Source organism: Nannobrachium achirus, assembly GCF_963921795.1.
Source record: "Nannobrachium achirus genome assembly, chromosome: 24".
Lineage (NCBI taxonomy): Eukaryota > Metazoa > Chordata > Actinopteri > Myctophiformes > Myctophidae > Nannobrachium > Nannobrachium achirus.
In genome coordinates this window covers 39,841,561-39,869,468 of record NC_137831.1, presented here as the reverse complement: position 1 = coordinate 39,869,468, position 27,908 = coordinate 39,841,561, and the positions used below count along the sequence as shown (strand labels likewise).

The window sequence follows — 27,908 nt, the reverse complement described above, 5'->3', positions numbered from 1 at the left end:
TCCATGCCATACCTGAAGGCAGCATTCAAGAGAATTGCCTTGTCCAAACTCTCCTGAACTTGAACGCAGCATCTTATGTTGAAAGAATTGCCCTCTTTGTGTGGAAATCCATGCCGTTAAGCCACGTCTCCAGTATTGACTTGATGATGCTTAGTTCAGTGTGGTATCAAGCACCGAAAATAGCCGACCTCCAAGCTCACAACGCGCCGCACTGAGACGCGTTGTGAGCTTGGAGGTCGGCTGTTTTCGATACTTTCACCAAAAGGACCTTTTAGAAATGTCAGCCCCTGCCTCTCTAACATTCTTCTACCCTCGCCACTGCCTGGAGGGCACTCAGCAGTTTCCTATGCCCCCAACCCAGGTTGGGGGCGTGCATGCAAGTGGCTAAATATGTCTTTTTAGACACACTAAGCTCATTCCCAAGATGCACCACAATCTTTCATTGGCAGATGTGACTAATGGGGGCTGGTGTAAATTGTAATAAAGAAATTGACGGCTTATAATTGTGTCTAAAAATACATATTTAGCCACTTTCACACAAGCCCCCACCCGCTGAAATCAAAATACTAAAATCGCTAAAACAATTAAATTAAAACATTTTGACACACATCTTTTCTTTTCTCTAATAAATCTAAAATATGAACCCTTGTTGTAAAAAAACAAAGTTGTCCCTTTAAAGGCACATACTGTACCCCTGGCCCTGTGTATATAGCATAGGGTTACACATAAGTAAGTCACAAAATATACTTTCTAAAATGTTGACGATCTCACAAGTATTGTAATATAAGCATGTGCGTGCGTGTGTGTGCTTGCGTGCGTGTTTGATCAAGTGACAGACAGTGCGCGCACACATGTACAGTGTGCTCGAGCCCACATGTGAGAGAGTGCGTCATTGTCTGTTGTTGTTGGGTTTTGCGTGCCACGCCCATGCGGTTTCCCTGTGTTGATCTGTGTCCTAATTACCTGGTCCTCCCACAGGACACAGCCTCGCTGGGCTCCCAGAAGGGCGGGGTGTCCAAACACGGCTGGCTGTACAAAGGAAACATGAACAGCGCTATCAGTGTCACCATGAGGGTGAGTGAGTAACCACCATAGCGGGTTTCCCCGTCATGAAACATGTCTGCCTTGTACCCAGGGGTGTCGCACCAAGTTCTGGGCCCTGGGTACTTTCAATTTAGGCCTAGAATTATTGAATGCTTTAGCTATTGAAACATAGCAGATATACAAGCTCACAGCGCGGCACAGAGTGCCGCGCTGCGAGCTTGAAGATCTGCTATTTTTGAAAAAACGTGATATATATATATATATATATATACGGTATATATATACGGTATATATATACGGTATATATATATATATATATATATATATTTTTTTTTTTGCAAGTCTTTGAATATATCTTTTTGAAAGTGAACATTTGTAACTCAAATAGTTGCTTCTGGGGGGTCCCTGATACAATATTTTGAGATGGGGGGGGGTCCCTGGAACAACATATTTTGAGATGGGGGTCCTTGGCCAAATACATGTAGTTTTGGGGGTCCTTGGCATGAAACATTTTGAGAACCACTGACAGAAACATAGTTAAAAAAAAAAAAACATTAGAAGGATTTAGAAGACACTTATAGAATCGGGTCAAAATATTCAAAGATTTGCACAAATTTTCAAGATTTTTCTAACCCTAACCCTAGCCAAAGTATAACAGGGTGGTACAGTATAACTGGTTAAACTCTCTGAACCCCTCTGGAACCCCCTCATTGACCCCTGGAGTGGAGACCCCTGGGGGTCACCACCATGCACTGTGTCTTTTAACAGCTGTCATGCTATTGCGGAGATGTGATTACTCATTTTACAAACCGCACAACATTGTTTATGCAAGTAAGTACCCGTTCCTCAACATTTGTGCGGTTATGATGTAGTAAAGCGTCCTTTTCAATTTGCGTTTACCGGGGCATTTCATTCTCATACAGAAGCTATATTGGCTCTTTTTTTTTCTCTTTCTTCTACAGTAGCTTGCGGTTTAAAGTGAATTTTCTTTAAGTTTCCCACGCCCTTGCCCTCCACTATGTGGTATTTTTAGAGAAAAGAGGCCCATTTTGGTTTGTTTATGTTCTCCGTTTCCACCCCCCTCCTAGTCCTTCAAGAGAAGGTACTTCCATCTGGCTCAGCTGGGCGACGGCTCCTACAACCTCAACTTCTACAAGGACGAGAAGACCTCCAAGGAGCCCAAAGGAACCATCTTCCTCGACTCCTGCATGGGCGTGGTTCAGGTAACATGCACATACTGTAGAGTGGTGTATAGGGGTCAGGGGGGTAAATGGTAAAATGGTGCATTTTATATAGCGCTTTTATCCGAAGCGCTTTACAATGTGCATTACATTCACCCATTCACACCATGGGGGGAGAGTTCCGCCAATTTAAAATTAGCCCAATACGGAACTAAAACGTCCTATGATTGGCCGCTAGTTGCGCTGTTTTCCCCCTGGCCGGTTGCAAAAAGAATTGTTCTCCATTGGATCCCATTCGTTTTCCCCTTTCGTGTTCTAACCTTAATTAACATTTTCATGAATACTTTATGGTTCCTATCGCTAGTTAAAAATTGCCTTTCAATCACGATAATATGCGTTTTGTGAAAATAAGGTCCCATTTATGTTAAAATTGATGATAAAGTTGCGGGGGGCGTGGCCAACTAAACTGATACCAGCCGGCTGTGTTCTTCTTCGTGTGCTGTATTTCGGGAGGCTCCGACCACATTCTCCCATGTATCCCTGCGGTTTAACGTGACCGTTGGCAGCCAATAGCCTCCTCTGGTTGCATTTCAATCTATGATGGCAACACCCATGCCAAGGACCCATATTGTGTCATTTGCGCTGCATAGAAACCAATGGCTTCACTTTGTCCATATCTTTTATACAGTCTATGATTCACACACACATTCATACACCGGTGGTGGTGGAAACCATGCAAGGCACCAACCTGCTCACCGGGAGCAACTTGGTGGTTCAGAGTCTTGCCCAAGGACACTTTGACATGTAGACAGGAGGAGCCGGGATTTGAACCGCCGACCCATGGATCATTGGCCAACCTGCTGGGTGTCCCACCATATTCTGGGCCCTGGGTACAAGGATTCACTGCGGGGGCCCCCCATGAATGTTCTTCATAGGGGGAGGGGGTTTAACCCTTTTAGACTGAGAACGTATTATTACGCATTATTTTGTGCTTTAGCTATTGAAAAATAGCAGATATACAAGCGCACCAAGTGCCGCACTGCGAGCTTGTATATCTGCTATGAACATTTGTGAAAAATCTATGTTTTTATGTCAGTGGTGCTCAAACCTTTTCATTTCAAGGACCCCCAAAATTATATTTGACCACGGACCCCCATCTCAAAATATTTTGTTCCAGGGACCCCCTAGAACCAAAGTTTTGTTACAAATGTTCGCTTAAAAAATACACATATTCAAAGATTTCCACACATTTTTCACGACTTTTCAAAAATAGCAGATCTACAAGCTTGCAGCGCGGCACTCGGTGCCGCACTGTGAGCTTGTATATCTGCTATTTTTCAATAGTTAAAGCATAAAATAATTAAGGCCCCTCCACCTTGTGCCTTAGTAACTCATTCCCACTTTCCCCCCCACTTGTGTCGCCCCAGCACATACTGTAGAGCGGTGTGTAGTACAGCAGTGGAAGTTGTAGTTCGGTAGAGTGGAGAGTGGAGGTTGTAGTACAACAGCTGTACAGTAGAGTATAAGTACAGCGTAATACAAAAAACTAAAAGAAACAGGACCCAAAGCCTCCCTGACTGGCACTCAGCATCAAGGGTTGTATTGGTGTTAAGTTCCTGTGACGTACTAGAGTCAGGAAGTGTATTTTTGGCTGGGAGATGTGCTTGTGCACCAAGCCGCCTCACACTATAGAAACAGGAGATAGGCTCCAGCCCTTTGGGCCACATGGCTCGGGAACTGTTGCATCCCGAGGCTACTACCCCCCCCAGTGTAATACTGCCAGGGGCGTCACAAGGGGGGGAAAAGTGGGACTGAGTTACTAGGGCCCAAGGTGGAGGGGCCTGGAATTATTTTATACTTTAGCTGTTGAAAAATAGCAGATATACAAGCTCACAGCTTCTCAGCGCTGCGAGAAGCCATGAAAATGTGCGCAAATCTTTGAATATATGCATTTTTTAAGCGAACATTTGTACTCAAATGTTGCTTCTGGAGGGGTCCCTGGAACTAAATATTTTGAGGGTCCTTCACATGAAACAGATCGAGCACCACTGACATAGAAAATTAGGTTTTTCAAAAAACCTTAGAAGGATTTGAAATTTTCAAAGACTTGCACACGTTTTCACGATTTTTTCAAAAATATCTAGATCTACAAGCTCGCAGAGCGGCACTCGGTGCCGCGCTGTGAGCTTGTATATCTGCTATTTTTCAATAGTTAAAGCAGCCTACCCAGGGCCCAGAATTTGGTGCGACACCCCTGAATACTGCTATAATCATGCTTCCGCAAGGAGGAGGCGGAAAATGGATGTTCAGCCCTTTAGTTTTCAATTGTTTACAGAACAAGGTTATCCGTGAACTCCACCAACTGTCGCAAATAAACCAGTTCAAGGAACCAAAGCATTTTCATAAAAATAAAACAAACACTTTTCAGAGGAAGTTTCCAGGCCACATCCCCTTACAAGAACCTAGCTAAACACGGAAGGATTGTGCACAAGTCAGCCTCCTTTCTCTAATCAGCTGCAGAGTGGGACTCCAGACATACACAGGAGAGCGCGTGCACCCAGCGGAGATGCAAATCTGTTACAGAATAAGACTTAACAGCTGGCGTGGTTCATGGGAATACGACGAGGCATATTGTGGGGCGTGGGGCGGCAGTAGCTGAGTGGGTAGAGACGCCGCATGGGAATAGGAAGGTTGCCGCTATCGCTCCCCGGGCCGCCCAGTCTTAAGCCCTTTGCACACAGGCGCGTTTATCCGCACGGATAAAACGGACAATTTCATTTTTTAAAAAGAAAACAAAGATTCTCTATGACCTCATGCACACCGGATCCGAATTAGCCGTGCGACGAGTGGCTGCGGCCGTGCGTTTTTTCTCTCGATCGAACCCAGTTCGATTTGTGCGTCTTGTCGCATGCGGTAAAAAACTCATCATTCCTTTTATGACTCCTTTAGGGATCCGCAGCGCCGATTCCGCAAAGCATTGCACACCAAATCCAATGCGTTTTATTCATGCAGCAAACGAAAAAAAACACAACTGTCCTGTGTGCAAAGGGCTTTAATCCACCTATTTCGGTCCCATGCTAATTTACAGTACAGAATAAGACAGAATAAAGCCATAATAAGAAATAATGTGTTTGTAATTAGAAATAATATGTTTTCATTAGACAGAAACAAACACAGTTATACCTTAATTATCCCTAGATTATGTTCTAATCATTTAACACGGATCTTCTCTGGGTGCGCAACCTCTTTCATACTATGTCCAGTTTGCGACGGAGCCAAATATCAATTGCTAGATATCTAGAAACGCTTGGGAAGAAATCACCGAGCGCTATAATCGCGGGCAGATCTTCTCGCAGTGCTTTTCACACAAAACCCCTAAATGAAACAGATCCAGAGTTAACGCTATTACCTTCAGCTGTGTTTAACCATCTATGACAATTCAAAAGGACAGCCCTGATAAAGGTCACACCTGTTTAGCAACTATCGATTATTTTCTACGCGATTAGCGTATCTCTCGCGCAAGCTCACAACTAGCACAAGCTCACAACTTGTCGAAATGTGACAAGTTGATCGCCTATTGTTGCTACTTTTGAGCGACGCTGTCATACAAAGAAATATATGATAGGGCATTAATTTCTGAAAATACATTAAAAGGTTAAATATTATGGAGATGCAAGATCTCTACAAAAACAGTGGCGATATTCAATTCATATCCTTTTTTCATTAGAGCCCAAAGCAAAGGAAAATTACAGGGTTCCCCTTCAACTTATTTATAACAAATATAGTGAGGCATATACAGTAGTGACATTTCGAGCCTTGTGGCTCCTCATCAGGCCCAAGAGAGAGTATTGTCACCACAGCGAGAAGAAATTGGAACCAGGTAGAGAGAACAGCTCTGAAGGACATGACTCCAAGGGCCTTTTCCACTGGCAAAGAACCGGTTCTGGTTCTTTCTCCCGCCTATGGGATGAACCAGAGGTGAGCTTTTCCACCGAGAACCAGAGTTGGTTCCGAACCGTAAAAGTTGGTTCCGAACGGGAACCACAAAATCCTTGGTTCCTGTAGTTCAATCATGGTTCAATCTGGTGGAAATGCAAGCCGGTTCGCAGGAACGAACCAAGGTTCCAAGAAAGTTGAACCGGCACTGGTTCTGAAACCGGTGGAAAAGGCCTTCAAGAGGACCAAGAGAACACAGAAGAAAACGGAATAGAAGACTCATTGTTACAACTGTAACAAGTTTGTTACCTTGCATCCGTGCATCTTTCAAGCAGTGAGAATAGGCCTATTCCCAACAGCCATGTTGACACGAAATGCTAGGGTTAAATGGTAAACATGTGTTACCAATGATACTAATTAAAGTTCCACCCCACTCAGGTCAAACAGAGTCTGGATGCTGCTATTTTGCATGTTTGCTCACGGGAAAGGTTCTGCTACACTAAATGGAATGGGTCCTTTAAGGTAGTGGTAAGTGATTTTCTTTGGTTAAAATAAGTGTTAAATAGCTCTATATTCTGATAGTAGTAGTAAAAGGAGTCTCTCCAGCTCTTTATGGAAGAGAGAATGCATTTTCAGGATACCAATTCTATCCAATCAGGATTGAGAACTCAGATAGGATACAGATTAAACAAGTTGTCGTTGTCTGGCGGAAACCTCGTAGCTCCAAGTTTCCAATGTGTATGTTTTTTTTTCTCCGTAAATTAAAGCCCTACTTCATCATACAAAAGTGTCACAACAAAAGTAGTGAAAATAGCAGATGTACAAGGTTGTGTGCTTGTAGATCGGATATTTTCACTACTTTAACTTGTTTTTAAAACAATAAAAAAAGGAACGGTTTTGGACAAACAAGGTTTCCACCCGACAACGACAAAGTGAAATTGGATGGAATTGGAACACTATAAAAATTAAGCTGATAAGTGTGCTCTCTCTTGATTGGCTGAAATGTTGCAGCCCACCTGAAAATGTATTTTCTGACCAATAGACTCCTGTTACTGAACAAACACTCTATAGCAATGATTACTATCAGAAAATAGTGCTTTAACCTGTTAACAAAAAACGTTGTTTTAACCAAAAAAATATCACTTACCACCCCTACCTTTAAATTAATATCATTGGTAACACTTGGCTTCACTCACTGTACTATTTCATGTCATGGTTGCCGTGAAGAAGATCTACAGTTACTAATACTAGGACAAATATCAAATGTCATAATATAGACACATTGCCATGAAATGTGTCATGAACATTCTTGCTCCCAAGAGGAAGGAACTTGTGGGTGGGGACCCCCAGAGGGGTCCCCAAATTATTCTTTGGGGGGGTCCCCAGATGATTAACGTAGTGTGCAACATTGTTTTCTCACTCAACAGTAAACAAACCAACATAAAGTTTAAGTTTAAGAGGGTATCTGCACATTTCCAAAGTGACAATTTAAGGACATTTTAATACATTAAAAATGACAAATTAAACATTGGCCAAATTGTCAAATATTAGAGGCAGAAATTGTGGAAATAGCCGATCTACATGCTCACAACACCTTGCAACGCGAGGCGTTGTGAGCATGTAGATCTGCTATTTTCACAATAGAACCAACATGTATATCGGACCAGTTACCCATATATGGAGACCCCTGGTACCCATATATGGAGATCGATGTACTGCATATGGAGATATGCAGTGAGACCCCAATCATGCTTACTCAGTTATTCTATGACGTCTGTGACATCTGACATCATACATACAATCGTTTATGCCCATATATGGAGGTCCCTGTCTGTAGAACCAGCCACACAGATATGGGCTGTCTTGGCCATCTGTCTTGGCCATACTGTATATGGATTATTTTAGTGTGGTATGTGGCCGATGTGGCCTCCATATAATATTGATGACATCAGGGATCTCCATATATGGGCGTAAAGGAGAATCTGTTTCTGTGGTTCCCCTGACATCACAGTGATGTCAGAGCGTGATGTCAGAGCATGGGTCCATTTGGTTTCATTTTAAGCTCTCAAGAGTTAAAGATCTAAAAATGGTCCATTTGGTTACCAACGCTTCCATCATTTCGCTGGTGAACACCTGGAACCCGCTCAAGGACCACTGGTGTCACCAGTGATCTGGTTTAAATCAGTGGTTTTCAACCCTTTTCATATCAAGGTCCATTATTTATTTGGTATTTGAGCCACGGACCACCATTTGATGAGATTTAGCCATTGAGACCCAAAAATGTAGCATATTTTGTTAACGTTGGATGAGATTTTGTCCACAATTCCATGCTGTATTGATGTTGGTATACATAGGGGAGATAACAAGCAAACATTGGTCCATTAAAACCCATTAAAAATGGTCCATTTGGTTACCGACGCTTCCATCATTTAGCTGGTGACCACCTGGAACCCGCTTAAGGACCACTGGTGGTCCCCGGACCACTGGTTGAGAACCACTGGTTTAAATCAGTGGTTCTCAAAGTGGGGTCCAGGGACCCTCAGGGGGTCCAAGTGGACCCTTACAGGTCTGTAACTCCAGTTCCAATGTACCACAAAATGAAAAGGTTTCAGAACCACTGTTTTAACACACGGGTGACTAACAGGTCATTTTGACCGATTTTGAGATCACAAAGTGCAATAACTCTCCCTGTGAAGGTCTAGAAATTTCCCCTTCCATGACTTTTCCTAAATACTCAAGACATTATGTTCTCGTTTTTTTTCCCCTTCTGAAACGTTTCCTAAGTATGAAATAATATACCATTATACCACTCTTACTGTTAGTTATCGTCATAAAGACAGGTCTCACCCATTCCTCCCCCTCCCAGAAGGGAGAGAATTTCACACCTTTTGCGCTCCCCATTTGAAATGCTAATTCACATTTGGAAGACAATAGAACCCCCGCTGGCAGCAGGGGAGGAGGTGTTGCTCTCCTGGGCCAAAAGGGAGAGAATTTACCTGTCAATTTGACTGATAAATGTGGAAGTGATTTTTTTCAGTCACCCGAGTGTTAAATGTATTGACGCGGCCTACCTTGCCGTCTGCGTGGTCTTTCAGAACAGCAAGGTGCGCCGGTTTGCCTTTGAGCTGAAGATGCAGGACAAGAGCACGTACCTGCTGGCCGCCGACAGCGAGGCGGAGATGGACGAGTGGATCAACACGCTCAACAAGATCCTCCACAGCTCCTTCGAGCAGGCCATGCAGGAGAAGAGGAACGGAGACCTTCATGACGGTGTGTGTGTGTGTGTGTGTGTGTGTGTGTGTGTGTGTGTGCGTGTGCGTGTGCGATTAATGCTCACAATAATTGCACCGTGGAGATTCAAATCTATTGGTGAAATTATCCTGCGTCATGCATTGGGATCAATTCAACTTTTATTTGCCGAGCTGCATATCCGGTACCATTTAACCAGGGGTGAGATGCCATGGGCTCGCGTGGGCTCGGCGAGCCCACACTTATTTTGCTGCACGCACGCGCGCCTCATATGCACACACTAATTAACAATAAAAACAGCGTGCGCGCATGACGTCATGAATTTAGAGGACCCACACTTCTAAAATCCATATCACACCACTGCATTTAACTTATCTAGTGCCACCACTAGATGGAGCCAACTCCTGCTGGGTGGCCGGCCTAAGCCCCATAGGCGAACGCTGTAGCTGCGCAAGCCCTGTGCAGCCGTGACGTGTGCGATGACTTTCGTGCGTGTCATCACAATGCGCCGGAAGGCCTTGGCTTCCATTACCTCTAGGCTAATGTTATTGTTAGAAGCACATTTTTCGGCTATTTTGCCGCGAATAAAGGCTTTCCTCTTCCAGAAAAGCATAGATTCAGAGAAAATGGGCTTTAAAGTTGGCCATCTGCATTGGATTACATAGAATAAATTGGACGAAAATGTGCTTAGTGATCGCGGTAAACAACAGCGGCCCTCGGACCACCTACAGCGTCAATAATCAGCTCACGGTAAGGACCAAAGCTTTGCGTTGCTAGCCGACAAAAAGAGCCGGACTAGTTCGGGATCGTCCCTCCGGATTCCATCGCTAGCCGACAAGCACTCTAAGGGTTAAACCCTCTATAATTGGAAATAACATACTTCATACAAGTCTTCTTTCTTTAACTCATACAGGGCCAGATTTCCAAAATATGAATATGAATGTGCGCTTATAACGCCAGGAAATAGCTATTTTGTATCCCCCCAGACCACCTTAACCAGACCACCTTAACGAATGCACGTTCATCATACCATACCACCAGATGACCACTAGAGACCACCATACACCATACACTGACATGGTCCCATGTTAAGCCTGTTTAAATCCACATAACAGGATGAGACGCTGACTTGGTCCTCATTGACTTAACATGGACGGGCCGCCGGTCAGCATTTCAGCTCAATACTGTTCAATTCGTGCTTGATCGTCTCAAACCACCATTGGTATGGGCATCGGGACGTATATAGATGCCACACAGAAAGTTTCAGAATCAAAATCCGACCTAGTGAAGCTACGTGAGGGTCGGATGGTTGCATTGAGGCTAACGCTAGCAGAGGCCTGTTGTCAACAGGAAGCCCTGGTTTAAAGGTGACGTCATAATCGTATCCTTTTTTTTCACGGTTTACGTGTGGACATTAGCTGAGGTAAGCTAACCATTTCGCTCCGTCTATAAACACATATTAAAAGCTTAAACAATGCTTTTATATAAAAGTCGCTCCGAGTCGCTCGGCACCAAACGCCATAGTGAACTAGTCGCTCGTAAAGTCGCCCGGCGCTAACTGAGTTAATTGGTCACAATAATTGTGACATGACATTTTCATATAATTCGGTCCCTAGTTGTGTGTCGTTTTGAGCTGTTTGTTTCCGTGGCTCGCTGAATCATTTATATCGAGGATGTTTCCTCATTTAAACTCGTTCATCATGTGAGGAAGAGGAATTATTAGCGGCCGTTATTTCCTGACCCTCCATGTCTCTGTCAGAGATGCCAACCTGTCTCCTGTGTTTAAGTTCCATCCTTCCATTTGCTAGCCTCACCTCCTGTTAATCTCTCCCACAGACGACGAGATCGGAAAAACAGACCCTTCCTCTGGAAGTTTCCAAGACAGCTTTCAGGTACCCTGCTCTCTCTGTTTACTGCGACACGCCAAACACACGTCTTCATCGCAGTCTGTTTTGACTACGTCAAAGCTATAAACACCTACCATATCGTCGTTGTCGGGTGGAATCCTTCTATGTCTAAAACCTTTTGTTTTGGATTTTTCGTTTTAGAAATTATTTAAACTAGTGAAAACAGCCGATCTACAAGCACACAACGCCTTGCACCGAGGCGTTGTGTGCGTGTACCGAGGCGTTGTGTGCTTGTAGATCTGCTGTTTTCACTACTTTTGTGTGACGGCCTTGTACGATGAAGCAGGGCTTTACTTTGCGAAAGAACATACAAATTTGAAACTTGTCAAATTTTCAAATTATGCTGCAGTTATGCTGCATTCGAGTTCATCTGGGGTCCTATTATGGCGCATCTGGACATCTAGTGTATAACAGCTATTAGTAGGTGTCCAGGTTTTCCAAGAGGTTGCTAACTTTTGTACTATTTATAGCCTATGATTGGTGAATTACCCTTGTTTTGCTTTTTATATGAATTACCCGTTTGCCTTATGCATGATAGTCTGGTGTGTTGGTCTTGTTATGTCTTGTTGATGTAGTGTCTGTGATGTCCTGTCTTTCAAAAAATCATAATAAAAATGTATATAAAAAATAGAAATAAAAGAAACTTGGAGATACAAGGTTTCCACCTGACAACGACGATATACTCTGTCATACAGTGATGTCAGGTGGTGAAAATAGCCCATCCATGAGCTCACAACACGTTGCATTTTGACACGTTGTGAGCTTTTAGATCTTTTTGGGAAAAGTAGGAGACGCCTTTAATAAAGAACGATCTGTGCATCAGATGTCCTGCGCAGGTTGCTTGAACTATAACTGGGTACTCCTTCTTTGTTTAGCCCGAAGTAAACAGCTGTGCTTCCATATGAGTCCAAAGGCTCGGGAGCAGACCTGCCCTTCCTCTTGTGGGTGCTAAAGGCTAACCCAGCAGACATCTGGGACAGTGTGTATGGTAATATGGCCTCAGGGGCGTAACACCAAATGCTGGGCCCTGGGTACAAGGATTCACTGCGGGTCCTCCCATGAATGTTCTTCATAGGGGGGGGGGGTTTAATTAACCCATTTAGATTATTACGCATTATTTTGTGCTTTAACTAGTGGAAAAATAGCAGATATACAAGCTCACACTGCGAGGTGTTTTGGTGTTTTGAAAAACCTATGTTTCTATGTCAGTGGTGCTCAAACTTTTTCACGTGAAGGACCCCCAAAACGATATGTATTTGGCCACGGACCCCCATCTCGAAATATTTAGTTCCAGGGACCCCCCCCCCCCCCACCCCACCCCAAGAAGCAAAACTTGAGTTACACACATTTTCACGACTTTTCGAAAATAGCAGATCTACAAGCTCGCAGCGCGGCACTCGGTGCCGCGCTGTGAGCTTGTATATCTGCTATTTTTCAATGGCTAAAGTATAAAATGATTCCAGGCCCCTCCACATTGGGCCCTAGTAACTCAGCCCCACTCCCCCCCCCCCCCCCTCCCCCCCCTTGTGACGCCCCTGTATGGCCTCCAAATGCAGAGGCCACATCAGGCCAGCGTGCTTCACGGTGGAGGGCTGACCAGCGGTGGGACGTGGCAGTTTGAGAGCAACCACTTGAAGGCATAGGCCTGCTCTTTTTATAAATACAGTACCTTCAGTATTTTCTGTAACCACATCAGTGGTGGGTTAAGATAAGGGTTTGTTCTACTGGATTGCAGTGGTGGAAAAACTCAAATTGTTTTACTTAAAGGGGGCCTGTCACCTAAATTGTTACTGTCACTTTAAGAATCATCTTAAAAAACAAGTTAAAGGGATATTCCACTTTGAATTTGCTTCATTCAATATTTAGATATTTGATGTAAATGTTATCAGGCCCTCCAGGCCCAGGTCCTCGCCACATACACACCCATTGTAACTTCAAACTCCATTTTAACCATGCTAGATTCATCAAAAACACCCATTATTTTTTCTGGTGACTCATAATACCCTCCTAATACGTGAGCAGGCCGTGTTTTTTCGATAACCTTTTTCATTTATATTTAATAATTAATTTTTGTATTAATTTTTTTTCCATTTTCCCAAAGAATTATTAAAAATAAATGAAAAAAGTTATCGAAAAAAAACACGGCCTGCTCACGTATTAACAGGGTAGTATGAGTCACCAGAAAAAAATAATGGGTGTTTTTAATGAATCTATCATGGTTAAAATGGAGTCTGAAGTTACAATGGGTGTGTATGGGGAGAGGCCCTGGATCAAGCCTCCTGATAACATTTACATCAAATATCTAAATATCGAATGAAGCAAATTAAAAACTGTTCAGGGTGTTCATAAAAGCCTGGTTAAACGATAAAATTACCAAAGGTTTTTTTTAAAGTGAAATATCCCTTTAATATTTTTATGACGTCATTGTGGGGATGCACAATTATAAGCCAATCAAATTAATTGTCTGCATAGCCTTACTGTATGACTACTTACTGTACTGGTCAGCTGTTGTTGGGGGGGCGAGGGGCAGATTACACTGTGACATGAGCTTCAGACTGTTTCAGACCGTTTTCAGAGAAGCTCACAGTGTAATCTGCCCCTCAACCCCTTTAGGTGACAGTACCCCTTTAACTAAAAGTATCAATACTGCATTGCAGACGTACTCTGTTACAAGTAGAAGTACGGAATTCAAAATGTACTTGAGTAAAAGTATGAAAGTGTACTCAAAATGTACTTAAAGTACCAAAAGTAAAAGTACAAAATGTTTGAAAATAGCATTGACAATTACATTTCTGTTTGGCTTTTAGGCTTTGAAGTTGCACATGGCAATGATGGCAGATAACTTAAATATACAAAGCAATTACTGACATATTTGACAATTTTATACTTAAAAAAAGAACATTGATAATGGAAATAGCCGGTCTACAAGCTCACAACGCGTCGCATCACGACGCATTGTTAGCTTGTAGATCGGCTATTTCCACTACTTTTCGAAAGTGTTTGTAACTATATTAATATTTTCTCAACATGGAAACGAGTATGACGATCATGCAAAATAATTGCGATTACCTCAAATAATTGCAATTAGACGATTATGCAGGGGCGCAAATCCACGGAAACGCTAGGGGGGACATATGTGCGAGCACCAAAAGGGCTCGCTCGCGCATGCATGTGCGATTTATTTTTATTTTTACGTGCCAATATCGGTTTTCTGGCGGTTTCCCCCCCTCATTTTGGCATCTTTTTAACGGTTTCATGAATGTATCAATTATCATTTACTTATCACTCACTGCTGCAATAACCCCAGCAAAGCAGGAGAACTCTTCCATAGCACTGTCTGAGACATTTCAACACAAACACTCTGACATTACAGTCCTCTCGTCATAACCAACGTTTCTTTCGTGTTTCTATGGCTAACTTTTTACCTCAAGAACAACACTGACTGCAATTTGGCACAATACAATACATTAGCCTACTCAGTAGCCTTCTCAGAAGCAGACAGCCACCCAGCTGTCAGAACACTGAACACACAATACAATAATACAGTCCACAAGCAGTTGGCACAGGTTAGCACAGCGGCCACCAGTCCAGAACACAATACAGTATAAATATATATATATACCAGTAAGACTCCCTAATCGGGAGATAAGCGACCGTAGGTGGCTTATCTCCACAAATAGGGCTAAAATGTGTTTTTCCAAAATCTTCCTGATCCATGTTGATGACATGAGTGTAGACATGCTGTGTAGTGATATTCGTGATTTTAGGGCAAAAACTGTAGGAGCAGTGTCCAAAAATGTGTTTTAAAAATCGGCCTGAAGGTGGCGCTAGAATAGGGCCATGTGAGAAATGAGGGGTGGGGTCTCCGCGTTGCCTTGGCGGACGAATAGGTACCGGCCCCGGCTCTCCCGGACGCTCCTAGCCCGAGTTACGGCATTTTATGTGCGCTGCAGTGGCAGGGGGTCCTCCACTGGGGGCGCCACCACTTTTGCATCTGTTCTGGAGCACCAGGAGTCGGTGGTCCCCGGGAATTCCCCGTGAGCAGCCCCGTTGGGGTGGTCATTTGGTCATTTTTGCACATTTGGTCATTTTTTACATCTGGGGGTCCCCCGGGGACCTGGGGGTCCCTGGGGCTCCGGGGGTCCTTGGAGGTTGTAGTTTGGCAGGCAAGGAGTGTGTGTGCAAAATCTGGCATGGATGGAGGCAACGGTTGTGGAGATATGAGCAGGGCAAAAGTGTGACGGACTCACTCACAGACAGACAGGCCGGGGAGGTTTTGGTAGTAAATGCGACCTACGGTCGCAATAAACTTTTTTTAATTTTTTTTTAGGTTGACTGGAGGGTACCAATTGGACCTGGGGGGGGGGCCAAGTAACCCCTGTCCCCCCCGCGATTTTCGCCCCTGCGATTATGTAATAATTGTGACAGCCCCAACCCTGACCACAAATGTATTGTTATTCATTACTTCTACCATTTGTTAAATTCTCATTCTCTTTGAAATACCGTTGGTGATTTTATAACGTATCATCCTGTTACGAGCTTCGACAAACTTCGACCGCGCATTAATGATTATTGGACTTCCCATCACCTCATAGAGTATTGGGCTATACATCATATCGTCATTGTCGGGCGGAAACCTTGTATCTCCAAGTTTCAAATGTGTACGTTCTTTCGCAAAGTAAAGCCCTGCTTCATCATACAAGGCTGTCGCACAAAAGTAGTGAAAACACAACGCCTCACCGTGAGGCGTTGTGTGCTTGTAGATCGGCTGTTTTCACTAGTTTAAATCATTTTTAAAATGATAAATGCAAAAGGAACGGTTTTGGACATACAAGGTTTCCACCCGACAACGACGAAATATAACTCATGTAATTGGCCCACTGGCTTGTCACTTGTCATGATCTGAAATGGCAAATCTTTGAGTAGCAGCAGCTACTATATCTCTCCCTATAGCGCACAATGAGGGCCTCTCCAACTCTTTTTCCCGGGCTGAATCAGGGGCCCAGCACGTCCCTGGTTACGAGCTTCGACAAACTTCGACCGCACCATAATGACTATTTGACTTCCCATCACCTCATAGAGTATTGGGCTATACGTCATGTGGACAAGCACATTCCCTACTTTCCTGTTATTTTTTTCATTTTCAATTATTATTGTTTTTTTTTTACAGACTGCTCGAGATATCGAGTCCAAGATGAGAAGTGAGACCACTCGCCTCAAACTCTTCACGCTGGACCCCGACACGCAGGTGACGGCTTATACTCACATCTAGTACTTGTACATCAGGGGTACTTCAACGTTTTCAGGCCAAGGACCCCTTAGTTGAGAGAGAGATGAAGCAGGGACCCCCCACAACCTTGTCATAGATTCCATATTGTTTCATCGTTTGACAGCACAATCATCAGTGTATTTTGGATTCATGTCACTTGGTGATTTCTGATATTTAACCACTTGAACCGTCAATACTTAATAAACTTGACCTTTCACTCCGTACTTAGTCTGCTCTTTTTCCCCTCCACGCCAAAACTCTTTGCCAAAAATAGCCGATCTACAAGCCCACCACGCGTTGTGAGATTGTAGATCTGCTATTTTTGGCTAAAGTTCACAGAATATGGATAGGCCTATTATTAATCTCTCGAGACAGCCTCAGAGAACGCAGACCGATAGGTGTCGCCCTTTCTTTTTTGACGATGGGTTCCCAGATTGGCCTATTATGGATATGGATATATTATCTAATATAAAAAAGGAGGAAAAAAACTTTCTATGACTCAAAGATTTGGAGGACCCCCTGTAGTAACTCTGAGGACCCCCTAGGGGTCCCGGACCCCCTGTTGAAGACCCATGTTGTACATTGAATGTACAGTATTGATTGGTGCAACGCAACATGCAGCATTGTACGAACACGTTTCAGTTTTTTTCTGTATAAATAATTCTGTTAATAAGGAGCTTTTGTGGAGATTAAATTCCTTCCGATCGCTTGTGCTAACACAGCCTGTGTTTCCCGTAGAAACTGGATTTCTCGGGGATCGAACCAGACGTGCGTCAGTTCGAGGAGAAGTTCGGGAAGAGAGTCTTGGTCAGCTGTCACGATCTCGCCTTCAACCTCCAGAGCTGTGTGTCCGACAACGAAGACGGACCCACGACAAATGTGAGTGCCAAACCAGGGGTGTAGTTGTCCCGATTTAAAATGAATCAAACACAGAACTAAAAGTTCCTATGATTGGCCGCTAGATGCGCTGTTCTCGCACCAGAAGCAACATAGGATTCCATTCTATTCCCCCGAACTTTTACATTTGATTTTCTTACCTTAATAAACTAGTTCCTGACGCTAGTTTAACGCCTTGCTTCAATCACCATGATATGCGTTTTGTGAAAATATGGTCCAATTTATGTTATATTTGATGTTATAGCAGGGTATGCTGTAGGAGGGGCTTGTGATCATAGGCTTGTGATGATTCTTCTTCGTGTGCTTTATTTTCGGCAAGCTCAAGACAATGTCCCATGTATCCCTGCGGTTGCACGTGACCGTTGGCAGCCAATGGCTTTCGAGATGGTATAATTTCTACCAATGAACGTTGATTTCTACAATGATGCCGTCACCCATACAACGGCCAAAAAAAGCTTCATTTGCGCGGTGTAGAAACCTATGGCTTTCCACTGTCCATATTTTTTTTTTTTTCAGTCTATGTGCCAAACGACCAATTTACAATCGCACGCACGCACGCACGCACGCACGCACACACACACACACACACACACATATCGTCACTGTCGGGCAGAAACCTCGTATCTCCAAGTTTCAAATGTGTAAACTTCTCAAAGTGAAGCCCTGCTTCATCATAAGGCTGTCGCACAAAAGTAGTGAAAACAGCCGATCTACAAGCACACAACACCTCGCGGTGCGAGGCGTTGTGTGCTTGTAGATCTGCTATTTTCACTAGTTTAGTTCATTTTTAAAATGATAAATACAAAACGAACGGTCTTGGACATACAAGGTTTTCACCCGACAACGACGATATGCACTCGCGTCACGCAGCGCTCAACGACACCGGGATGCAACGCATGCAGAGCGCGGAAACACACTTTGCTTTTCCCGTAATTCCGGGGAAATGTGCTTTCACAAATGAGAGCGACGTCTAAATCAGTTAAGGAGATCACAGGGCAGCTGTGACGCCTTTGATGGCCCAGGCCTGCTTAACCCATTTTGGGCGTAGAATTATTGAATGCTTTAACCAGTGAAAAATAGCAGATTATACAAGCTCACAGCGCGGCACCGAGTGCCGCGCTGCAAGCTTGTAGATCTGCTATTTTTGAAAAAGTCGTGAAAATGTGTGCAAATCTTTGAATATATGTATTTTCAAAGCGAACGTTTGTAACTAAAATTTTGCTTCTGGGGGGTCCCTGGAACTAGATATTTTGAGATGCGGGTTCCTTGGCCAAATAAATATCATTTTGGGGGTCCTTCACATGAAAAGGTTTGGGAACCACTGACATAGTAGTCTCTCAAGAACAGAACAACTGAGCTCCATTTAAGTGAAAAGGACCTTTTCTTTGACTATAGCCAGATTGCTGACATAGAAACACAGGTTTTTCAAAAAAAATCTTAGAAGGATTCAAAAGACACTTATAGAATCGGGGTCAAAATTCAAAATTTTCACGATTTTTCAAAAATAGCAGATCTACAAGCTCGCAGCGCGGCACTCGGTGCCGCGCTGCGAGCTTGTAGATCTGCTATTTTTCAATAGTTCAAATAATGATGTAAAATAATGATGTACCCAATAATGTGTGCCCGTTCTAAATGGGTTAAGGCCGCTGGCATGAGGGGTGGGGGGGTGGGGGGGGGGGTGGTGGGGGGGGGCCAGTGGACACCGCCATAGCAACCAGCCTGGGCCTCCTCCTCCCATCATGCATCAGTGTTTGTGTCTGAAGCCCGGTTTCCTGCTGTCAGTCCCCGAGGTCTGGCTGGGTGGGAGAAGGACTGCAGTAGTCGCTCTCTGCTGCTTCTGGGAAACCGCAGCCATTAAGCCCTGCCGCTACCAACACACACACACGCTCACACATACACACACACACACACACACACACACGCACGCATGCACGCTCATACACACACACGCTCACACATACACACACACGCGCGCGCACACACAGTGGTGGAAAAAGTACTTACATAATTTACTCGAGTAAAAGAATCGATACAATACTGCAGTAGAGAAATACTTTGTTAGGGTGCCCACACACCAAAATACCTAGAGTGGAATCCGCCAATGCGTTTTAATGAGAATGGAGCGTTTTTTGCAGAAATCCTCTACTGGCAAAAAAAACGCTCCATTCTCATTGAAATGCATTGGCGGATTACACTCTAGGTACTTTGGTGTGAGGGCACCCTTACAAGTAAAAGTCCGGAATTCAAAATGTGCTTGAGTAAAAGTATGAAAGTGTTGGCATCAAAATGTTCTTAAAGTACCAAAAGTAAAAGTACTAAATGTTTGAAAATAGCAGATCTACAAGCTCACAGTGTGCTTGTAGATCGGCTATTTTCAAACAGCCTAGGTATAAAATAGGGCTAAAGTCGTTAATGTATGTTTTGTGATATTATAATTTATATCTGCAAAGTAACTATAGTAACTAAAGTGTTCAAATAAACGTAGTGGAGAAAAACTACAATATTTGGATCCGAGATGTAGTGGAGTAGAAGTAGAAGCATTGGACATGGAAATACTCAAGTAAAGTGCAAATACCTCAAAAGACCTACTTAGTTACTTTACACCACTGACTCTCACACTCACTCACACACACACACACACACACACACACACACACACACACACACACACATGCATGCAAGCACGTGCAAACAGGCTTGTGTGATGGAAAGGAAACCTAACTGCAGAAGAATGCATGGTGGTATGAGAGTATGGAAAGATGAGTTTGAACCGATGAAAACTTAAACCCACATGACATGTGGGAAGATGGATATATGGACTAAAATAGCTGCTTCTTTCTTTCTTTTCCCTCCCTTGCTCTCTCTCTCTCTCTCTCTCTCTCTCTCTCTCTCTCTCTCTGTTTCTATCTCCCACGTCCCCCCTCACAAAAATCCACTCGTCCTAGACAATTTGCCCTCCTAGCCCTAAACTGTGGAATAAACTCCCTGTTGCACTTAGAACTACAGACTCACTCCCTAGCTTCCATTAGAACTACAGACTCACTCCCTAGCTTCCATTAGAACTACAGACTCACTCCCTAGCTCACTCTCTAGCTTCCGCCGTGGACTGAAGACTCACCTCTTCAGACTCCACCTAAACCCATAGCACTACTGTAACACTCCCCTTCCCTCAATGACCATACATGAAGCTAGATAGCATTTTTCGGTTTTAGAAGTTTTTTACTGATTAGGTGCATGGTCTACCTATCTTTTCTAGATTGATATTCCTACGCATTTGTTGTATTGTTGTTGATGTACTGACATATTATCTTGCTTATTATATTTATCTGCTTATTGTAAGTTGCTTTGGAATAAAAGCGTCTGCTAAATGCCTAAACTGTGAACTGTATCACAAACCCCAGGTGGAGCCTTTCTACGTGGTCCTGTCGCTCTTCGACGTCCAGAACAGCCGGAAGATCTCGGCCGACTTCCACGTGGACCTCAACCACCCGCTGGTCCGACAGCTGACCTCCTCCGCCTCCGGTCCCGGCACCGGCGGCGGGTCGGAGCACCAGGTCAACGGCAGCAGCGACACCTCGCTGGCGGTCCACAGGCTGGCCGGTAGGCTCCTGGACGGGGCCCTGCAGTACCCCAGGCAGGGGGTGTTCTCCGTCACGTGCCCTCACCCCGAGATCTTCCTGGTGGCCAGGGTAGAGAAGGTGCTCCAGGGAGGGATAGCTCACTGCACCGAGCCCTACATGAAAAGTTCAGACTCGGCCAAGGTATACACAGCTTAAAAGACCATACCTCTCTGTCACTGTCCATTCATAGCTTCATCCGTGCACCATACCACACATAAAGCCCTTTGCACACAGGACAGTTGCGTTTCTTCCGTTTGCTGTATGAATAAAACGCATTGGATTTGAATGCTGTGCGGAATCGGCGCTGCGGATCCCAAAAGGAGTCATAAAAGAAGTGATGACTTTTTTACCGCATGCGACAAGACGTACGAATCGAACTGGGTTCGATCAAGAAAAAATTCGGATCCGGTGTGCATGAGGTCGTAGAGAATCATTGTTTTCTTTAAAAAAAATGTAATTGTCCGTTTTATCCGTGCGGATAAACGCGCCTGTGTGCAAAGGGCTTAAGTTACGATATTTCTTTTGAAATTGTGATTACTTAACCATTCGCCAATCGCCATGGTCATTAAATCATTACCCTACTTAAACGAATAATTGAGTTAGCGTTGGCCAAACCTCACTGCGTAGTTATAAAGTCATTAGTCTCTCAGGCCAGCCAAGTCTTCCGCAACCTTTGAACGCTACAGAGGGTCTGCGATAGACTGGCAACTTCTGCTGTATGTCTGACAGTCGTGTAGCTTTAAACCAGGCGACCCTATTTTTGCCAAGTCATTAGAGGTGAAAACAAAACAAAAGAATTGCAGATTAACACAACCTGGTAGATGAGCTATTTTTGCTATTCGTCGTACAACAAAGTACAGTATAAATATAGGGCTTAATAGTAAAGTGTGAGGTTATATATAGTAAACGTTGCCAGTTCTGCTTTCAAATTCCTTGGGAAAGGAGGAAGAGCGCTCTTCTCACTCTTAACCCATTTAGAACGGGTACACTGTATTGTGTATCATTATTTTATGTTTTAACTATTGAAAAATAGCAGATCTACAAGCTCATAGCGCGGCACTGAGTGCCGCGCTGCGAGCTTGTAGATCTGCTATTTTTGAAAAATCGTGAAAATTATAATTTTGAGTTTTGACCCTATTCTATAAGTGTCTTTTGAATCCTTCTAAGACTTTTTGAAAAACCTGTTTCTATGGCAGCAATCTGGCTAGCCATCGTCAAAGAAAAGGTCCTTTTCACTTAACTGGAGTCTCAGTTGGTCTGTTCTTGAGAGACTACTATGTCAGTGGTGCTCAAACCTTTTCATGTGAAGGACCCCCATGTATTTGGCCACGGACCCGCATCTCAAAACATTTAGTTCCAGGGACCCCCCAGCAGAAGCAAAATTTGAGTTACAAACGTTCGCTTTTGAAAACACATATATTCAAAGATTTGCCACGCATTTTCACGACTTTTTTCAAAAAATAGCTGATCTACAAGCTCGCAGCGCGGCACTCGGTGCCGCGCTGTGAGCTTGTATATCTGCTATTTTTCACTGGTTAAAGCATTCAATAATCCCAGGCCTGAATGGGTTTAATAGCGACTGGCAACGTGCCACCAAGCAAGGCAGTAGAAACTCCCTAAGCAGCAGAGTAGCCAACACAAGCAGACTGTGGGAGGAGGATGGCTCCCTGAGGTACGTGTGGTCTGAGTGGAGTTGTGCCTGACGAAACGAGGACCTTGCGAATAATCATTTATCCCCGTATCCCACCGAGCAGGTGGCACAGAAGGTGCTGAAGAACGCCAAGACGGCCTGCAGCCGGCTGGGACAGTACAGGATGCCCTTCGCCTGGGCCGCTAGGTACTGACAACCATCCATAATACCTGTAAGGTTGTATACCGGTATCTATAATCAGGGGATATTGATAAAACCTGGGAATAGATTCCTTACCAAACAATTTCTTCACCAATGTGTTCGTAAAGGTGTCTAATATCTAACAAAGTTTGAAATTCAAAATCCCTGGGAGAATCTTTGACAGCTAGGGTAACTCATTCACTTACTATACACTATACTATAAAGGAAAAAATTACTCCCAAAAGATCTGCTTTAAATATGAGGTCTAACTAGGTGTTTTTAATTATTCTGAATCCATTGCAAGCATTTGTTTTGCACGAAAAACATTCCTTGGCCTAAAGATTTACCCCACAATACGATGGTTTAGTGATGAGTCATCACTTTTCACAGTTTTATGCTCAAGGAATGTTTTTCGTGCAAAACAAATGCTTGCAATGGATTCAGAATAATTAAAAACACCTAGTTAGACCCCTCACATCCCACTTAAAGCAGACTTTTTGGGAGTATTCTTTTCCTTTATAGTATAGTGTATAGTAAGTGAAGACCCAAAGTTACCCTAGCTGTCAAAGATTCTCCTAGGGATTTAGAATTTCAAACTTTGTTAGATATTTACCTCGACACCTTTACGAACACATTGGTGAAGAAACTGTTTGGTAAGGAATTCATTCCCAGCTTTGACAGATATTCTGATAATATTCCCTGACTAATATGCTTCACAATGAGTTGTTTTCAGAGAGTTGTAGAACATATCTTGGGCTTGAACGGCTTGATTTATTGCTTTCTCAAACAACTGGGTTCTTCTATACAAGAGGGCATCTCAGGCAAGAGATGTCGTTGTTGCATACAAATTCGGAGGAAAGCTGCAGAGGAGGAATGTTATAGCCTACTCTTTGGTGTGTGTGTGTGTGTGTGTGTGTGTGTGTGTGTGTGTGTGTGTGTGTGTGTGTGTGTGTGTGTGTGTGTGTGCGTGTGCGTGTGCATGCATGCATGCGACACCGTGCGTGCGTGGTCGGGGGGTAGGATGCATTTGTACTAGGGATAGGACGATAAGTGATATTATCGTTTATCGTGATAAAAAAAACACTCACGATAATCGTATTGTGGAGATTTAATTTATCGTGATATCGACCTCCGTCATGCACTGGGATCAATTCACCCTTTATTTGCTGAGCTGCATATCCGGTACCACTTAAAACCCTCTATAATTGGTAAAAGGTACTTATAGTATACGTACTTGATACAGTCTTTTTTTCACTCTCTATCAAATGTCTCAAATGTCGCGTTGCGACACATTGTGACCTTGTAGATCTGCTATTTTTTGGCAAATGTTCCGCCCCAGGATAATGGATTTTGATTATCGCGATTATATCATAAATCGCGATTTCTTTTGTCACAGTAATCGTGATATGAAATTTTCATATCGTCCCATCCCTTATTTGAACTGTGCATCCGTGTTGTTTTTATCAGTCAATGTCGGTGTGTTTCTCTCGTGTCTGTTCCGGTAGGCCCGTGTTCAAAGATGCTTCGGGAACGTTGGACAAAAGCGCCCGCTTCTCCGCTCTCTACCGACAGGACAGCAGCAGGATGTCCGACGAAGACATGTTCAAACTGCTGACGGATTTCAGAAAGTACGTTTATGCTCAGCCCCCCTCCGTTCCTCTGTCTCTGGTGCTCTGCACCGCTTTCTTTCCTCAGACAGTGTCTTCAGAACGATATATACTGTACTTTGTCATGCGATGCCGTCATGTGCTGAAAGTAGCTCAGAACACGTCGCATCGTGACTTGTAGATCTGCTATTTCCAGCACATGAATCATCTGACATGTATAAATTAAGTAATACTGAATGCGTGTGTGTGTCTCTCTCTCTCTCTCTCTCTCTCTCTCTCTCTCTCTCTCTCTCTCTCTCTCTCTCTCTCTCTCTCTCTTTCTACCTCTACCTCTACTTCTACCTCTCTCTCCCTGTCCTTTCAGACCTGAGAAAATGGCCAAGCTTCCTGTGATCTTGGGGAACCTGGATGTAACCATTGACAATGTGGCTCCAGATATGACCAGTAAGCCATACATCTTTTTCTGTCTTTAAGATGACTTCATATCAACTTATCTAATTATAAGAATATTATATGTATATAGAGGGAACTCACACAGTGTTTTCTTCGTCCTAACCCGTGGATATTTTTAAGATGTGATTCATGTAGACCTCAGAGAGTTTGAGTTACATTTTAAATGGATTCAGATGTGATGGTAATATACTATGAGTGCATCACAAATGTTCGAAACTATTGAGAGGCTCCAAGAGATGGAAATTGTTGCGACCGTAGGTTTACTATGAAAACCGGCACATCTTGTCCGCCTGTCTGTACGTCACGCCTGACACTGTGGTTCCCCTGACACATCACTGTGACATCACAGGTGATATCACAGGTGACATCACCTATGTAAAACTTCCTAAATGGGCATTCCTCAGAATCCCTTTTATGCCCATATATGAAGATCCCTGATGTCATCGATATACAGTACATCCCTGGCCAAGACGTGGCCCATATCTGTGTGGCTGGTTCAGATAGGGATCTCCATGTATGGGCATAAAAGGGATTGTATGTTGTGATGTCATGGGAACCACTCTAACAGAATGCCCATATATAGAGATCCCTGATGTCATCAATATTAAGCCCATATCTAACAGGACTTCATAGGGGAATGCTAATATATGGAGGAAGACAGCCCATATCTGTGTGGCTGGTTCAGACTTGGATCTCCTTGTACAGTATGGGCATAAAAGGGATGTACTACATACAGTACATGGATCTCCATATGGGTACCAGGGGTATCCATATATGGGTAACTGGTCTGATATACATCACTGGCCAGAGGTCGCATGTCGCCCTGAGGCGTCTTACTAGTAAGTCATATATACAGTATATATATATTTTGTATTATTACCCAGCCTTTTTTGCCATTACAATTTGTTCAATAGTCTTTATTTGTTCTCAAAGACACTAAGAAAACATTACAACCTCCCTCAGCGCGAATAAAAACTGGATTATATGTGATAAAAAAATTATGATCATAGTCAGAAAATAATTGTTAGGTCTTCGATCTCACTATCCAGCTTGGATGAGGTTGGGAGGAAGTAGGGTTTTAGGTGATTTTGAATCAATATTTTTCTAGCTTCCTGTAGGGATGGGACGATATGAAAATGTAATATCGCATTTATTGTGACAAAAGAAATCGCGATTTACGATATTATCACAATCCATTATCCTGGGGCGGAACATTTGCCAAAAAATAGCAGATATACAAGCTCACAACGCGTCGCAATGCGACGCGTTGTGAGCTTGTAGATCGGCTATTTTTTGGCAAAGACATTTGATGGAGAGTGAAAAAAAGACTGTATCAAGTACGTATATTGTATCAAGTACGTATATTATAAGTACCTTTTACCAATCATAGAGGGTTTAAGTGGTATATGCAGCTGGGCAAATAAAAGGTGAATTGATCCCATGACAGAGGACGATATCCTGATAAATGAAATCTCCACGATATGATTATATGATGTTTTTTATCATGATAAACGATAATATCGCTTATCGTCCCATCCCTACCTTCTTGCCCTCTGTGTGCAGATTGCGTGACCTCCTCCTACATCCCCGTGAAGAACTTTGAAGGCAACGGTCCGGGCAGTGCCCTGCTGGAGGTGGAGGAGTTTGTCCCCTGCATCGCTAAGTGTTCCCAGCCCTTCACCATCTACAACAACCACCTCTATGTCTATCCCAAGCACCTCAAGTATGACGGGCAGAAGTCCTTCGCTAAGGTACGCCATGTTCCCAATGCTATTGTTTTTGTAATGAACAGTTTTACTGCCAGATGTTATTATTTATTTATTGGGTCTGGTGCCAGCAAAAGCAGCTTACCTTTGCGACGTTATAGACAAAGATCTATTCATTTTTTTCATTATTATTATTATTTTTCCCTCATTACATAGATTTACTTTGGCTATACTGGCAGTAGAGAGCCTCATGCAAGAATTAATGTGAAATGGCCGCGGTCGGCTGCCATCCGTCCAGACCACTGAATCGCTACAGAGCAATAGACCCAGAGAAAATAACAAGGAAGTGTTTTGTTACTCCATTGATGCTAACGTCCAGTGGATTTTTGAGAGCACGGGAGATGTGTTAACGGTACACACCCGTGCGACCCCTCATCAGTTTACAGACATCAAAACAAGGTACAAAAGAACGAGCCAAAGAACGTACTATTGGCGTCGCGCCGCCGTAAAAAATGGGGCGAACGGGAACGTCCAAAGCGGTAAAATAGTTAATACTTTTTATTGCTTTCACTTTTTAACATACACATTTGAAGAAAGGCTGAACAGACCTATAGAAACCTTTGTTGTGTGTTGGGTGTTTGGAATGTTAGACTATCGTCGCAAAAGGGGGCTTGGGTGAAATTGGCACTCATAACAGGATGCAGGATAGTATTGAGACTTTGGAAATCAAACGAGAGACTTAAGATCAAAGAATGGCGAGATGAGATGACCAGGGAAGCCTCCTTTGAACAACTTATCCACAAAATGAATAACAGCTCACATAATTTCTGGAAGATATGGGGTCCAGGATCTATTGGCAACTGACTGACATCAAACATGCCTAATTGAATACCATTTTTGTTCACCAAATGCTTTTGAGAAAATGTGTGTTCTGTGGGGGGAGGGAAGTGGAGTGGCTGGGCTAATGTGTAAATGTCATCTGTAAGTACGACTGTTTTCTTTTTTTCTTTTTACTGATGCTATTGCCCAATTTACAATTTGCGCGATTCAGACACTGTTATCCAGAGCGATGTACAAGTGTGACATACAGTAAATGGCGCGAATCCTAGTCAACAAACAAAAACCAGTAAGGGCCGATGCATAGTCCACTTTTAGAGACACATTTATTTCAGTTTGGTTCGGGGAGTTTCAAAATCGTGGCAGCAACG

General features: G+C 43.5%; 1 protein-coding gene across 3 annotated transcripts in view; it reads left to right on the top strand.

Annotated features, from left to right (window-relative positions):
• Positions 1-27,908, top strand: part of LOC308280488 (dedicator of cytokinesis protein 9-like) — a gene marked incomplete at its 5' end in the record, with an annotated part of 186,717 nt that overhangs the window by 81,048 nt on the left and 77,761 nt on the right. For all 3 annotated transcript variants that reach the window (XM_080720770.1, XM_080720769.1, XM_080720771.1), the window contains 11 exons: positions 979-1,074; positions 2,133-2,267; positions 9,257-9,431; positions 11,247-11,302; positions 16,488-16,565; positions 17,325-17,465; positions 20,885-21,244; positions 22,858-22,940; positions 24,440-24,562; positions 24,906-24,985; positions 26,558-26,745. In XM_080720770.1, the coding sequence (XP_080576896.1) occupies positions 979-1,074; positions 2,133-2,267; positions 9,257-9,431; positions 11,247-11,302; positions 16,488-16,565; positions 17,325-17,465; positions 20,885-21,244; positions 22,858-22,940; positions 24,440-24,562; positions 24,906-24,985; positions 26,558-26,745 (1,515 nt within the window). The remainder of the gene's footprint in view (positions 1-978; positions 1,075-2,132; positions 2,268-9,256; positions 9,432-11,246; positions 11,303-16,487; positions 16,566-17,324; positions 17,466-20,884; positions 21,245-22,857; positions 22,941-24,439; positions 24,563-24,905; positions 24,986-26,557; positions 26,746-27,908) is intronic.